Source organism: Alosa sapidissima, chromosome 21 (genome assembly GCF_018492685.1).
Source record: "Alosa sapidissima isolate fAloSap1 chromosome 21, fAloSap1.pri, whole genome shotgun sequence".
In the NCBI taxonomy this organism is placed as follows: Eukaryota; Metazoa; Chordata; class Actinopteri; order Clupeiformes; family Clupeidae; genus Alosa; species Alosa sapidissima.
The window spans coordinates 21,603,341-21,619,424 of NC_055977.1; the positions used below are offsets into that span (position 1 = coordinate 21,603,341).

Genomic DNA, 16,084 nt, shown 5'->3' on the forward strand with positions numbered 1-16,084 from the left:
TATTGTGAGCTGCTGGTGTCCTTTCTCCAATCAAACCAAAATGGCATCCATTAGGTTAACCTACACTAGAAATGGGAAAGACTCATTGAAGTTATCTGAAGGCATAGACAAACATTTATAGCAAAGGTGCATTGAATGAAATGTCTTCATTAGCTTTGCCATTAATGTTTTCATTGCCCACATACATGCGTATAGACAATCCCTACCTTACGTAAGGCTACAAGGTCTTTAAATGCATACTGTAGATAAAACAAAGCATAGATAATACAACCGCTGAAACTAGCAATGACAGTCAATTAAAAAAACTGAAGAACATTGGAGATAATTAGGACTTGCCGAGTCATTTCTAAAGGCATAAATATAAAAGTTAAGTTTTAGGTTTGCAAAGAATGCTCTGAACTCTAGATGAAGCTTCTTGTCTGAAACAGGGAGTCAAGAGATTTGTACTGTGCCCTCAGATCAAGATACAGAGAGTTGAAGAGAAAAGGAGACAGAAAAGAGTGAGAAAATGAGATGCACAGAAAAGACAGAGAGATTATATTCACGGCTATCCTGTGTTGGTTGGGCTGGTTCAGGATGGCAGCTCAGGCAAATAAGGTGATGGCATTGTCAGAGTGGGAGGACCGTTGGCAGACGGGCAGGACTGGCTTCCACCAGCCCCAAGTTCACAAGTACACAATCCTTTAAAATAGTGGAATTATAGTCAGGCAGGACATAATTGCTTTTGGATGATTAACTGCAGTATTACAGAAACATCATTGTCTAGATTTATTAGAGTTGTGGCTAAAACATTTTTACTCACCTTTAGCACTACTATTTTGTTAATTCCTGTTCACTTTACATAAACAAGGTACGGCAGTGTGTTTGCCTATATGGTTTACGCAATGTCACTCTTTTTCATTGTCTGACAGGCTGCTTGAAAACAACCTTGACAAGGTGCTGTGTGGGCGAAATGAAGTCCGGTTCTTTTTTCCTTTCTGTGGTACAGAGATACAGAGAGTTGAAGAGAAAAGGAGACAGAAAAGAGTGAGAAAATGAGATACACAGAAAAGACAGAGATTATATTTATATTTTCAGAACAAGAAACCACTTGAGAATTTTCTGGCCTAAAAGTTTAAGCATATGGAGAATAACTTCCGTGGAAAAAAACAAAACAAGCAATTCAGCCAGCAATTCCTTAAAGGTACACTATGTAAGATTTTCACGATGTATAACCCTTACGAAGCCAATTTGATGGTAAACAAACTTTTAATAGGCAAATTGTTTGCCTAGCTATACAGCATAGACGTAGCGAGTCACAACCGAGAAAACCAGCCATGCAACTTCAAGAACTGTGGCCCGACAAATCTCGCGAGACTCATGAAACATTACCTTGTCAGTAGATATAGTTCTTTGGAGATAGTTTTTGCCTGTTGTTAATCCTTCACCTCCACAACAAAAGCATTTCCATTGTGTACAGGGGGGATAAGTCACAAGAAGTTAGCTATTTACAACAGCAATAAATATTAATATATATATAAAGTATATAAATACCCCTCACAATAAATCCTGATATGTTTTGATTTATTACATCAAATGTTAATACCTTCATGTGCTGAGGAAGTGAAAAAGGAAAAGAGGCACGTTTTTCCAGCATTTTGCCAAAACATACAGCAATGCAGCCTATAATTTTCAACTCAAAGTTTGTTTACTCACCTTCTTTTTTTATGTGCCAGGTGTTGATCATTCTCATAATCCATTCCCAAGGGTCATAGTACTACTACTTGGCCAGCAGGTAGTGTGAAGAAGACTGTGGTTGATCTCTAACTTGGTACCTTCAAAACAAATCAAAAAGAGATGCATCAGTTTATTTATTGTTGTCTAGGCCTAAACTGCTGTCACCTAATCAAATAAAATAGGCTATCAAATTTTGCATTATGCCTATCTACCCTGCTAAAACATAGTGTAACCCTATAGGCAGAGCCGGACAGTAACGGAGTACATTTACTTGAGTACAGTAGGCCTACTTGAGTACAATTTTGAGGGATCTGTACTTTACTCGAGTATCATTTTTGGGGAGTAGGCTACTCATGACTTTACTCAAGTACATTTGAGAGGCAAATATTGTACTCCACCACATTTCTATCCATAACCGTGAGTACCCGTTACTACTTTTTTAAAAAAAAGGAAAATCTCGGAAACCCTCAATTTGTTGTTTCCCTCTCACTCAAACGGGATTGGATTGTGCAGGCGCCACTGATTGGGACAGCCTATCAGCAATCACCTTCAGCTTTCCGCCAAAGTCAACTCCATGGTCAGATTTAGATGGACGAAAGGATTAAACCATGGACTAAAACACTGGATGAAGACGCAGAAGGTCCATCCCTTGAATGTGCCAACCTGTGGCCCCACCTCGCCATTTCAATTTTCAGAACAAGTTAATGATAGTTTTCGCTTCAAGTGTTTCAATTACAAAAATAGTATTTTGTATTTGAAATACATATTTAAATACATGTATCAGAAATACTGCCCCTCCCTGACAACATGGTAAAAAGATGAAAATGACTTGATTTTACTTCCAATTCATTTTACATTCTCCACGGTATTAACATTAACATTTTTCTCATAACTCCATGTAGGACATTTCTGTACATAAATGTAAGCACTGTGGCAGTAGTAATGCAATATTTACAAAAATGTAGGCTACTCTTGATACTCAAGTAGCCTACTTTTAAAAACAAGTACTTCAGTAGGCCCTACTTTTACTTAAGTAGACATCTGACTGTTGTACTTTTATTTGTACTTGAGTAAAATTTAGCAAAGGGTATCTGTACTTTTACTCAAGTAATGAAGCTGTGTACTCTGTCCGCCTCTGCATAGGGTCCCTTTGTTTTACATTATCATAGCATATAGCCTAGCCTACTACTGACAGTCATAGGCTATATGATCATAGCCTACATAACACCTGCGGCGTCATTGGATTATTAGCCTAGCCTATGCTAAACGTGAGGACAGGGAAAGTGCAGGCAGCCACTATACGAGGAGTTATTGGTCGTATACATAGACTGTATATATAGAACTGGACAGTGTGCCGTCTGTTAAGAGTGATGCGAGCGTTAGTCCAGAGCCCCCTGGTGGCTGGCTGCAGTACAATGTGTAACTCCGCCCATCCCCATGTATTTCAATGGCCAAGTAGCCAACTTTCCGTGTCACTTTTCTCATCTAAAACTATTTTTGTATCAACAACTTTTTATTCGAAAAAATAGTTTTCAAGATGCTTCAATACACACAATTTTTCTTTTCTCGCTGAATTTTTTTTTTTTAATGTTATATTAACAAATCTAAAAGGGCGTGTTTACACCTATGATTGACAGCTGGCTGCAGACACTACCGCGTCATCGCTCACTTATTTTAACACCTGATTTCGACCCTATGATTTCGACACATAATCTAACCTAAATAAGTGTTGCTGTTATTATCATTAGGCTATATCTTATCACAGTCTGACTAAATACATATTGATAGTCATACATTGTGTAGTTGCTGGTAAGAGACATCGTTGTTAGTTGTGACAGATTCTTTGTGAAAAAATATATGTTCTGTTCTTTCGTAGATGCTAAGTATATTAGCTCATAGCATGCTACATCATGCTAGCATTAGCCAGTTGATAGGTAAAGTAAAAGGGCTCTGCTATATTGATCCGAAGTGACGTTAGCCATAGTCACCATCATTTACAGTCCTACTTGTTTCAAATGGTTTAACGTAACCAGTGATTGCCGCCATCATCGTTGCAACTTCATTTGAATATACTTTGTCACTGGAGAAGGCGATGTAAAGTTTCATTAACGTTAACTCTTGCTTAGTTTTGCGAATGGCAAAAAACGCCACCTAGGTCGACAACCTCGGTATGCCCATTTATGAATCAGCCCGACAAATAACGTTACTTGTGTTTTAGTGAACACATTATTGGACCATAGTTTAACGTGAGGAGGGATTCAAAGTTACAAATGGCCAATTTGCTTAGTATGCTCAGAACAGCGGTATCTGAAAATGCGTTATGGTATCGTTGTTACCTGCGATTGCACTGCTGGAGAAGCATTTTGCATTAGAAATCCTCCCGTAGCATTTTGCGGGGTAAATCCTCCCGTAGACGTACATCATTTAAAAATAATACGTCTAAATTGAAAACTGTGACAACTCATTGATAGGCCCTCTCAATATGTCTGTAATCGTATGCCTCTACCACAGGCTTGCTAGTCTTTCACCAGAGAGGGTGCTCCATTATAAATCAAAAATGTAATACTGCAGCCTTCATGTCAGCTGTAAAAATATGAGAACATGGACCTACTACATCAGGACAGGATACTCTAAACATTTTACACATAATCAGGAAGCTACTTTGCTGTTCAGTGTGTGATGTGTTTAAAGTGGTACTACGTTTAAAGAAACATTTTTATTCTTTGTTTCAAGTGCATAAGAAAATACCACATTATGATGGTTATGGTTACCCTTAACAAATACAAAACAATATAATACTTAAAACAGGGATCAATCAATAGCCTAATGAAATAAACAATGAGGGGGGAAAGCAATAATAAATAATAATGCCCATTCAATCAATAATATAATAACAATAACATGGTAAGACTACATTAAGGAGAATATCAACAATAAACTGTCAAATTAATCAACAGCCTATAATGAAAATAAAACAGTACTACTGCATACAAACCATAATGTATAAGAAGTGCTTAAAAGACCAAAAACTATCACAAGAACGAAGAGCACTGGGCAACTCATTCCACCAACATGGTACCACTGAGGAAAAGAGTCTTGAATTTGACCTAGCGTTTAAGACTGGTCGACACAACAGAAGTTCATCAGAAGACCACAGTGGGCGGTTGGGGATGTATATCTTGATCATTGAATTAAAATAACAAGGAGCAGATCCAGTCAATGTCCTATAGGCCAAAGTGAGAGATTTAATTTTAATTCTGTCTACTGTAGGGAGCCAATGGAGAGTAACTAGGAGAGGAGTTACGATGTGTCCTCTTTGGCTGATTGTGGCATGTTGCAGCATTCTGAATGATAGATCACACAAATGAAATAAAAAACATTCAATATTGATTTAGTATCAACCAATAATTATTCTGATATTAACATTCTTGTAACATCTACATCTTTGTGTAGGCTACAGTTAAATACTAAGCAATGGCCTCTGACTTAAATACCAAGGCAGTTAAATGACCGTGGTATAGTCTACGTGATACACAGGACTACACAGTAAACCCATTTAAAATAGGCAAGGATATGTATTTAATAACATTTGGGGTTGCTCACAGTATACCCACCACTACAACTAACTAACTCGACTACACCACTAGTTAAATGGCGCATTGCAATTTACAATTTGTGTGAGTTCAGGGGCATACAGAAAGTTGAAGTTTGGGTGACATCAATAAAGAAAATAGAAACGAAGGGATGTGTACAGCCTCAAGTATAAATGATGTCACATTAACAGAAGGTTCAGAGCAGAGGCAGACCTTTCTTGGTGCCATGCAAGTTATTGAAAGTCATGTGTTTTCAGAACGTAGTGGTGCTGTGCCATGTCCCATGTATAAGGGGCTTCAGGTTGATCCAGTGACGGTGGGTGATGATGTCAGGGAGATGGATGTCAGGGTACTTGGAGAAAGGGGGAGGACATGCCACCTCAGACCACCCCAGCCAAACATCTTCACGTAGGCATTCCCTTGCTTGCAGACTAATGTAGACCATGGAGACCACCTTGCCGCCACCTCCAGTACATTCAGTCATCACCCATATCTTACCTGCAAAAAGTAAAGTTACAATAAAGTTAGTCAGACAATTTTACAACATTACAAAGCATCTAATCAGGCACTCAACACCACTAGTAATACCAATTAATTAAATATATGTGTGCAATAAACTTCACAGCCTACCTATAATGTTAACTACACATTTAAATATGCGGTGTGAATGTTATTAACTTGCGTCAGCTTGAAAAATAACGTTATCAGTATGACTGATCATGGACGTTAGATGACAAACTAAGGTCTTTCTCAAATGTTCACCGATATCCCTGGGTGACTGGTTCTTGGCGTAGCAGCTAGTGTTTAATGCAGGCGTTTCATTTATCGATCATTCACTTATGCGGTCTACAACTACTGACCTACCGATCTATTTTTTACAGTCTATGCTACCGACCTACCATCACAGAAGTAGCTCTAACAGAGGTGTCGTTAACGTTAGAAAAAATGGCTAGTAGTTACATTAACACGAGGTTGATGAGGTCCATGCTTCACATTACGTTAACGTTAACTTGCGTTGCTTTATCACATCATACCGTTGCTTTATCACATCATATACTGTACTGACTGTCTAGTGTTATTAATCCCCATGTACAGTCAATGGTTACTCCATGTTGAGAAGTAATACATGATATTTGAAAACAGCAACAACTAATAAAACCAAGTATATCATGCATCGACTGTTAAGGGAGCTGTGTGCTAATCTTCACTTCAATGACTAACTGAGCCTCCCGGTAACGTTAATGTAGCTGCTAACGTTAGCATGTAATTCGCTGTCCGCATTTCTGTTGTTAGCTCATTAGTATTAGACATACTAAATTGTCACAGTCTATAATCAACATAATAAGCTCTCTTAGACGTATTTAAGAACACCAACAGACAAAAAAACGTTTCAGTTGATACGCAACACTTACCAGATAAGAACAAACCGATTGTTGTTTGTACTGTTTAGCTAACTCAGTCACAGCCGTAAAATTCATCCAGCCAGCTAGCCTTCGGCGCCGAGTCGACCTGCGTTGTGGAAAGGAGAAGGGGGCGGGTTTCACTTGACAAGGGGCGTGTTTAACTCGCTGAGTGGCAACTGAGTGGGCGTGCCTGACCGCGACTCCTCTTCACTGCGCATGCTTCAACTTTTGCTGCGCAGCCGCACTTCAAATTGGCTCCAAATTTTCCAAGATGGCGTCGCCTCGGCGGCTTCAATTCCATAGAACACTGTAGAATGCAGCCACACTGTCCAGTTCTATATATACAGTCTATGGTCGTATAAAATGAACGTTGCAGATGTCTGGGTTACACAAAGCTACAACAACACAATCATTATGCATACTGTAAGCCTATACTTAAACAAACAGCCTGAAATTTTTAGTCATTATTTCAGTGTTACATTATGTATTTCCCTTGCCCCACAGCCGAAACAAAGTAGCCAAGCGTCTTCATTCTCAACCGTGGTGACCAAAGATTCCTGTGACCATATATGTGGTGGTGACGGGCTGTATGCTGGTTGCTTAGACACTGCTTGTAAACAAATAGCGCAGAATGTCGGGGTTTCTGAAAGTTGATGTTCTAGTCGTTTTTCCCCAGTCGTTTTCAGTAAAGATCTTCAAGGTTTTCAGATTTGAAGATCATTTGATTTGAGTAGTTTTGGGATGCCTAAACCAACAACTGAAAAGGTAGGCCCACTTGTGTTAACTGTGTGTTGAATTCGTGAAATAAATCGACCATTAATGCCTTTTAGGCTTCCATCAATAACGTTAGACTTGATTAGTCTATGCCAGAGCCATATAAAGGTCTATCTGCAAGGCTCTGGTCTATGCTAACCAGCTCCGTTTGCTTAACTAAAAGCAGCAGAGGAAATAACAATGTTACGTGTATTGTTGGTAACTAAGTAACGAGGCCAATTATTTTTCCACGACAGATAAATGTTCCTCCCCCAGGGCGGTGGATATGGAACGATGATATGAATGGCCTCGAATTCACCTGGTAGGCCTAAGCAACTAATTTGTGCAAGCTAGTCAGTGTTCATGACAATTATTTGAGCTCCCATTAATGGAGCATTATATCACGTTTTATCTTAGTAGTTTAAACTCTGCTGATGATGCCAAAGAAAAAAGGAAGATGGGGCCTCTGCATGAACAAGTCAAAAAGCGCCTAGAGAGGTAGGGGTTTATGGGCTCTGTGCACTAGGCCTACCTGAGCAGTGCCACAGACTGATCGACTCCATGCCAAAATGCCAACCTACGTGCAGCGGCTGCACAAAATAAGGAGGGAAGGCTTTTCGGTGGGCACACGTTTTCAGGTGTTTATTGACAGCGTTGTCAACGAACCGGAAACTGGTTTGCCGACTTTAAGTAAGCCAGTGCACAGAGCCCATATGGCTAACGTTACTGTATTTGCACAATATAGTTTATCGAATTGCTAGCCCATGCACACACACACACACAACTGTTATGCCGATTGTCTTCTCAAGGTCTGCGCAGATCACGTCGTCGTCCAGTAGAGGGCGTCGGAAGACTTTAGTATCAACTGCATTCGTCCCCATGTTTTTGTCCTCTGTCAAGCGGTCCCAGAGGGAGCAGGTCACCATGGAGCACGTTAAGCGTACGTCTTACGTCTCAGTTTTTTTTCTGATGATGAAATCACACAAAGCATGATTTCTGTGTTTACATGCCCCCCCCCCCCCCATTCCATGCAACATGCACTGTCAGCGGAACAATGCTGCATTTCAACTTGCATTTCCCTCCATTGTAGTAATGGCTATGTCTGCATTGCAGAGGTGGCCTTGAGTTTACTGCAAGAGAATGAGGCCATCCCCATCCCACTCTGCTTTCTTTCTTTGATGAAGTATGTATGAACGTGCCCTTCCCTCTTTATCATTATAAGTGTCTGCAAAATACTATAACTATACATTGTGATTGCTATGAAGAACAACATTTCATTTGGATGGAACAATATATCTTAGTTTGCATTGTTTGGCAGGTGCAGGGAGCTTAATGCATTTTTGGCTGCTTTGCTACTTTACCTGTCCTGCTATTTTGAGAAGATGTCTCTGGAAAGGAAGCCAAAGCCGCTAATGGCGTAAGTATGTGCCGAGACCATAAAGATGTGTTCTGATTATGAAGTTCTTTCGGTGATCTTAAATGTATCTTTAGTACAGGTTTTCAGGATCAGGTGCAGACTCTGATTGTGTGTGGAGTGTGGTAGAAGTGACAGCATATTAGATGGAAATTCTGTAGGTCTTTGAAGTGAAGCTGCAATGAATATTCTATTTTCAAATATAGAAATGTACCCATTCAGTCTGTGTTATATGTTGTCAGAAGCAATAGGCTACATTATGTAACATAAATATTGCATGTTAATAAACCTTTAAAGTTTTTATTGTGATCGAATGATGGACTCCTCGTTTTAGAGGCACATGACCTGATATGGCATGAGATACATGTTGAATTCTTGAGGTAATTGTAATTATTTTAGGCTAATTTCTGTCTTAGTGAACCCAGCGTCACAGAGAAACAGGTGATGGCAGAGACTTGTGCAAAGGTCGACTTGGCCCAAAAACAGCTGGCCCTTTGCTACTCCACACTCATCTTAGGGCTGGGGCTGTCCCAGCAGCACCATATGTCATGTGGAAGGTCAGGATTCCCTCACTAAAGCTTTTGCAAATGTTTCAATTAGTGTGTGTTGCATTTGTTAATATGCAACTTCCTGCTTGAAAATGACAGCTGTGGTTTTGTCTCTGCAGGAGCAAAGTGTCGTGGACGCACAGAGACAGGCAGCTTTATGAGGTTCGTGCAGCAGACAGGATATTGTGTATATCAAATGAGACGAGACGACTTCTCTTTCAAATACAAACAGTCTATGGCTTGTGTGAAAGTGTTCTATTCACTTGTTTTTTTATGTTTATGTTTAGGCCCATTGTCTTGTTCAGAATTGTACATCAAAACAAACTCTGGTTTATAGTCTGTATGTTTTATTTAATTATAATTCTGTTGTTTTACTGTTGTTAACCACTTCTGAGAGGCGCTTTTAAGCATGATGTTATGTCTACCCCAGTGTCTGTACAGCTTTTTGTGCTACGCGGCGTGGGTGACATTCGGCAGGAAGGACCTGAAGGGGATTCAAGAGGAAGTAGGCCGACTTCTGCGCTCCGACACGTTCAACCCCACGCTGAACGGCAAGGAGTCGGAGAGGAGCGAGAACCAGGAGGAGAGCAAGGCCAACCCCAAAGAGCCCAGCCCAGTGACGACTGAGAGGAAGTATGGCCAGGAGCTGTTGTGGTCACCATATGGTCACACAGAGAGATAAGCCAAGATTTGAATTAGGAGTTACTTTTAATGGAATTTGCACTACAGTTTGGGGGGGATGTCAAGATTTAATTGGTTTTAATTAATTGTTCACTAAAACCCCCAAATATACCCCCACACACACACACAAACACAAACACACACACACACACACACACACACACACATAAGAACAGTGGTGGAATAGTGTAGTATTGTTGATGAAAATACCATACAGGTATATGTGAACATGAAAGCTTTTGAACTTCAAGAGTTTAAATCATCTCGCTTCAGCAATTGAGTTTAATTGAAGTTTAATCTTTCATTTGCCTTTGTGTGATGCATCATGTCATAATTAATTTAAACAAGAACATATAGAAATTAATTTGATTGGTTAACAAGAAAATAATGAGAAAATATATATCAAAATATATAAATATAAATAAAAAATATTCTGTTCTCTTTATAAATAAAAAATATTCTGTTGTTTTTAGTTGAAAACATCTATAGGCGTGTGTGGAGATGGTTTTGTAATTCTGCATGCTTGACTGAGCTGTGACAGTTTTACGGGCAGCTTGGTCATCCTCACTCGTCTCCTGTTGCGGGTTCCCATCCCCTCCTGTCTCCCCACCTTTGACCCAGGAAGTCGGAGCGACGCCCAGCTCTGAGCAAGATCGTGACCCAGCGCTCTCCGGTCATGGTGTCCCTGCTGCCCTTTCCCCGAGAGGAGGCCCCTCACCTGTTCCAGAGGTCCCACCCTCGTGAGCGGTCCACTGCCAAGCTCTGCAACACTGAGGAGCTGATGGAGCAACTTAGCGAACAGCTGGCCTCCTTCAGGTAACACCCCAGTTGGCCCAGGCTGCTTTAGCAGCACCCCCATGTCTGCTCCCGTTCCATCTTCTTATTGTCATTCTTTATCTCTCCCACACTCTCTGTCTCTGTCTTCACCTTCCGCGCTGTCAAGCACAATACTATTCTCAAACTATTAGTTGCTGCTGTGTGTGGTGCATAAAATACTTCAGCTAATGACAGCTATCACAGTTAGCATACAAATAGATGTATTGAAAACAAAATTAAATTAAATTAGAACTCTTCCAAAAAATGTAATTGGAAGACTGACGTCCCATCCTACCAGTTCAGGTATTTGCGTTACACACACTGGCGTGTTGGTTTCCTGGAGTGCCTTGATCTTGTAGAAGTTAGCAAGAAACATTTCCTGTGATGATGCCTGATTTCATGTCCCCCAGAGTTTAGCTATGCAGCTGGGGGCTTCCTATTGAGAAATAAAGTGTAAGCATAGGAGTCTCTCTCTAGACACACAGAAGCCTCTACTGACTGCCAGATTGCAGGAAGTCAGGGAGATTATCTCCCTCTCTTGCTCTCTCTCTCTCTCTCTTTCTCTCTCTCTCTCTCTCTCCCCTCCTGAAATGTTATTTATCTTTCTGTCTCCGTTGCACTCTTTTCCTGTCCCTAGATTTGGCATTCTGGGAAAACCCCTCAAAGAGTTCAGCCGCACCACACTAATGCCCCGGTGGTCAGAACATTATGACGACAACGACGACGATGACGATGACCATGATGACAACTCGTCTGTCCACATGCAGGCAAAGAACCCTTCCTTCATGACTAGTCGCATGTCCATAGCTGAGGAAAAGCCTGGGACCCAGAGCCGAGCCAACACTGTGAACTCACATGCCACCACTGAGGGACAGTCTTCAGTCACTGAGTAATATGTGTGTGTGTGTGTGTGTGTGTGTCAGTCAGAGAGAGGGAGAGAGAGAGAGAGAGAGAGAGAGAGAGAGAGAGGTTTATATTATTTGTGCTAATCCAGAAATAAAACTTTTGCAGTGACCACTGAAGCATTTATTCAGAAATTGTGTACTGTTTCCAGTCATACTGCTCATTATACTGTACATGTCCACATATCTATAATCTTGTTCCTACTGAATTCCAAATGCAAAACCAAATTACTTTGCATTCAGCATCCAAACCAATAATGCCTCTCATGTAAATATTGTACTGGCAGATGGATTGGTTGTGGTAATGTCAAATGTTCTGTGGCAGATAACTGTTTTCACCCACTGGTGTCTCAGTATCAGAGGGAGAAAAAAGGTCTCGACGAGAAGACGGCAACATACCTCCATAAGAATTTACCTTGTATGCACTATCACCGCCTTAAGTGGTTCTCAATGTAACAGCCTACTTCTTCACCTGTGCTGAGGCAAGCAGGCTGCCAGTTCATGAGCAGCAGCTGGGCTAGCATAAGGGGATTTGCCCTCACCCTAATTGGCTGGGTAATCTAGGCTACCACGGAAGGGTGATCCGGGCCTTGAACACACGGCTGAGCTCAGGAGGGGGGCGGAGGAAAAAAGCAGGCAAGGCGACAGAGGTGGGGCAGTGTGTTGGTTTACAGGCACCTCCAGAGCCATGTGTAAGACATAAAGCCTGGAGTTCAATCACAGCTGAGCTTGAATCATCATCAGCCATGAGTCAGTGTGCTTACTCAACAGGATATGAAACTGAAAAAGATAGGTGGATGTGTGGAGTCATGGTTAAACAGTTATCTGTCTTGCCTGTTGTAAATTGCAAATGGAAAACTATGGAGAGAAGGCTAGGAGACTGTTATATTAAATTGTGAACTAAAAGGATCGTTTTTTAGACCATGTTTTCGTTTCTCGGTGTCCACCTGTTATCTGAACTGACATGCCTACTCCACCACGAGGGGGAGACACCCTACAGGTGGACCGAACCTTCAATTGATTTTGCGTCATTAATTTCAAGTGTATGCTTTGGGAGGGATTAATTTGACCTTTATGGAGAGTTTAAGCTGTAAAACTGTTATAGTTGATACTGTAAAATGTATAATTACTAGAGAATAGTCAGCAGTTTGTGAGCCAGCAGAGTTCCTATAGCCTTTTTCAAATGCTTATTTAAGTGGACCATAAATAGTAAAATAAGCCTAATACGTCTGCTTAATTTGGCTCAAACAATAATTTGCATAAAATCATATGGTAGACCTATGCACAAAATAAATTAGCCCTACTTGAATGTATATAATAATTAACTTCATATAATTATGATAATATGTAGCCTGTTCATACCACGTGTAGAGTGAACATTGCAATATTACAATTATAAAGAATTTTATTATAACTATTAGGCTAACAATGCTACAGGCCATTGCTGCCTCCCGCCTCCCAGCTCGCGTCTCCGCAAGCTTGCATTCATATGGTCAACGTGACTGTCAATCATTTATCAAGCTCTCCCCAGCCTGACCTGCATTTTACTTGTCTACTTTGCGACTGAGCTTTGCCTACGAGTCCTCATGCTACGTGAGTAATGTGCGATATGGCAGAATGTTAGCTGGATAACGGACCTTTTGTGGCAACATATTTCAATCTAACGGGGAATTCTCCACAGTGACGTGTGGAGATTTAGTTGCCAAAAGAACCCGCTTACGCTTTGGACATTTTCGTAAAGTCACTTTTGCAGAAAAAAAGTGCGCGGAGGAATAACAAAAAGCAACACGTATCCGGTACTCCAATCCCTAGCAGGGAGAACAAGACAGCGTAGCTGCGAGAGCGAAGGTGTACGAGGAGAGTTACACACGCAAGTGGACGAGGAGAGACTGGTCGAGATTTGTCAATTTCTTCCGACCACAACACAATTATCTAAGGAATAATGAGAAACTTTTGGATGATACTGGCCCTGTGCGTAACGGCTTTGCTTTCATCTGAGCGGGTGAGTTGTTTGTAACAATAATAGCCTATATTTTCCGAAGCTGACTGTAGTAGTAGGCTAAACGGTACTTGGTTAACTTCCACTGAATCAGGCAGTTGTTTTGTAGGTTTGTTGGTCGCAGTAAACTTGTGGCAGCTTTTAGACATGGTTCGAAATTATTCACTTTGTGTCGCTGCTTGCTAACTTAATTATGATTTTCAAGAATTCGTGTCGAACATTGAATGGTTGACTTTTTACCCTGCTGTCACAAGAAACCAAATGTTTGCCACCAAGCAATACACGGGCTACTCATCTAGAATGCATCTTCTGAAAAGGGGCTTATGAAGAAAATTGTCACGTTTATTGTCGACAGTTTAGCCATAAACCTACCGTAACTTCATGTTTAACCTCAAGGGGTTTCATATTTGGAGCCAATTTAATTGTTTTAATCGTCTTTGTTGAAATTATTCGGGGACCGATATGAAAGTGAAATGATTTCTTTAACCTCATTTTGTAAGCCATACGAGACGCTGAAGAGCGGTGCGTTCCGCTTCATTTGGTAAGGTAGCAAGAAGCCGTATCCTGATGAAAGACCTCAGTTGTTGACAACTGAAGTTCTGAACGTAGCCTGTCTCATAAGGTAACCACTGAACAGTCAATCGCAGGCTAGATAAGCTAGTCCAAGTCCTGTTCTGTTCTGACGATACTCTTTTTGGTGATGTTCAAAGATAGACTGAGTTATAACAATATGTTTTGCTCTCAGACTATCAGAGTCTTGTATCTAGAATGAAGACACTGGACAATGACTGTTTCGCGGGGTTCTGTTAAAGTGTAGGGCCTGTGGTCCACTCAACATTGACTTAGGCCAATTCATTAACCTTTCTGCTATGGGCCAATTAAGCTAAATACAGAAAGTGTTTGGCATCTCAATAGACCTCTCGCCTGGGTGGATCAATAGTATCTATCTGGTCACAATAGTCTGCAACCTAACACCCGGACAAACAATCTATCTCTTAGTCTTATGGAGTCTCCTCCTTCACCCTCCTTTCCGTTTGGATGGACCTGTGAGTTGCTGGCCTTCAATGGGGAATAATAATGATGCCATAAGCTCTCCTTGCTCTCTTGATGTCTTTGTGGTGTTAAACTTATGCACTGTGATGTCAGATGGCCAGAGTTGCTGACAAAAGTTTTGGTTACTGATTCACACACCATGAGGAATCATATTCATGGGTTAGTAGGCGTAATGCATTTCCCCTGGGGATCAACAAAGTATCTATCTATCTATCTATCTATCTATCTAATGAGCTGTTACTGAAGAGGGTCTTTGAACAGTTTTGTCTTTTTTAAAACCTAAGGCCCATACCTAAATATAGTGTGTTTTTATAATTCTTCAACATTCCAAAAATAGCATTTCACCCCCAAATGGTAGACTGTCCATGCCTACACCTTTGTCGTTGTTTGGTCAGCTGTGGGCTCACCAGGTTTAACACTGGCAAGTGTGGTAAATCAACTCCCATGAAGTGTAGTGCTCATAGCTCGAAGCATGTTAACCCCTGCCCACCTCTGACGGCACCCAATACAGTGCCGCCAAAAGCAGTGGCAGTTGCCGTGATTGAGCGGTGCTTGTGTCCCTGCCGCAGTCTATGCCCCATTGATCACCACGGCAGTTTCACTGGGATCTACCATTGATCACCAATAACGGCACAATGTTGACATGCTGATCAAGTACTTGGTACAGTAGGTTGCCGAAGGGAGATATGTGCACTGGTCAATGTTGCCAACAAAATTATATCGCAGTTAGCTAACTGTAGTCCACTTAATTTGCCAGCATTGGGTGTGTGTGCGTGTTAGTGTGTATTTGTGTGTGTGCGTGTGTGTGCATGTGCATGGGTTGGCTCTAGGGGCAGGATGAGCTTGGCCTGTTGTGTTGTCAGTGTGTGTGCGCTTGTTGCCAGATGTGGCCTCTAATTATGGCTGTGTTTGTCCGCTGGGAAGCGTGTGGGATTGCCTCGCTCCTAGCAGGAGATTTACGTCAGGTCGGTGCCGCCTCACTTCCTGACGCCGAGCTCTGAGGAAGAACTAAAAAAAAAAACACAACCTGCAAAGTGCACACTATCAACTTTGAATGATTCTTGCTCAGAGAAAGAGGAGCATGCCGACATTTAATTTGAGTTTTGTGAAGATGCAACTCAGACACTTTTTCTCTTTTTTATAATGTAACAGTTATTTGCTTTTGGCATCCAGATGGACATCCGTTCCCTTGTTATAGAAGTGTAA

The 16,084-nt window shown here is 41.2% G+C and overlaps 2 protein-coding genes across 5 annotated transcripts in view; both read left to right on the forward strand.

Annotated features, from left to right (window-relative positions):
• Positions 1 to 7,316: 7,316 nt before the first annotated feature.
• LOC121695610 (protein phosphatase 1 regulatory subunit 36) lies at positions 7,317 to 11,938 on the forward strand. 4 transcript variants are annotated; one of them, XM_042076613.1, is made up of 11 exons: positions 7,317 to 7,477; positions 7,723 to 7,787; positions 7,883 to 7,963; positions 8,275 to 8,405; positions 8,579 to 8,648; positions 8,784 to 8,882; positions 9,296 to 9,436; positions 9,547 to 9,589; positions 9,858 to 10,060; positions 10,730 to 10,924; positions 11,562 to 11,938. In XM_042076613.1, the coding sequence occupies exons 1-11, from the start codon at positions 7,454 to 7,456 to the stop codon at positions 11,815 to 11,817; spliced, it is 1,308 nt and encodes a 435-aa protein (XP_041932547.1). In that variant the 5' UTR covers positions 7,317 to 7,453; the 3' UTR covers positions 11,818 to 11,938. The 4 variants fall into 4 exon arrangements, with proteins under 4 accessions (XP_041932547.1, XP_041932548.1, XP_041932549.1 ...); XM_042076614.1 differs by having other exon boundaries at positions 7,886 to 7,963; XM_042076615.1 differs by lacking the exons at positions 7,317 to 7,477; positions 7,723 to 7,787; positions 7,883 to 7,963 and adding an exon at positions 7,994 to 8,155.
• Positions 11,939 to 13,374: 1,436 nt separating this feature from the next.
• sdc2 (syndecan 2) overlaps positions 13,375 to 16,084 on the forward strand; it is a 31,447-nt gene continuing 28,737 nt past the window's right edge. Inside the window, exon 1 of the mRNA XM_042076618.1 lies at positions 13,375 to 13,828. Within this exon, the coding sequence (XP_041932552.1) occupies positions 13,769 to 13,828 (60 nt within the window). The 5' untranslated portion in view covers positions 13,375 to 13,768. The remainder of the gene's footprint in view (positions 13,829 to 16,084) is intronic.

Bases quoted from the DNA above. Each gene is read 5' to 3' on its own strand.
- LOC121695610 (XM_042076613.1), top strand. From the start codon at position 7,454: ATGCCTAAACCAACAACTGAAAAG. The intron at 7,788-7,882 runs GTAGGCCTAAGC...GTTTTATCTTAG, and splicing joins AATGGCCTCGAATTCACCTG to TAGTTTAAACTCTGCTGATG. The intron at 10,061-10,729 runs GTATGGCCAGGA...CCTTTGACCCAG, and splicing joins CCAGTGACGACTGAGAGGAA to GAAGTCGGAGCGACGCCCAG.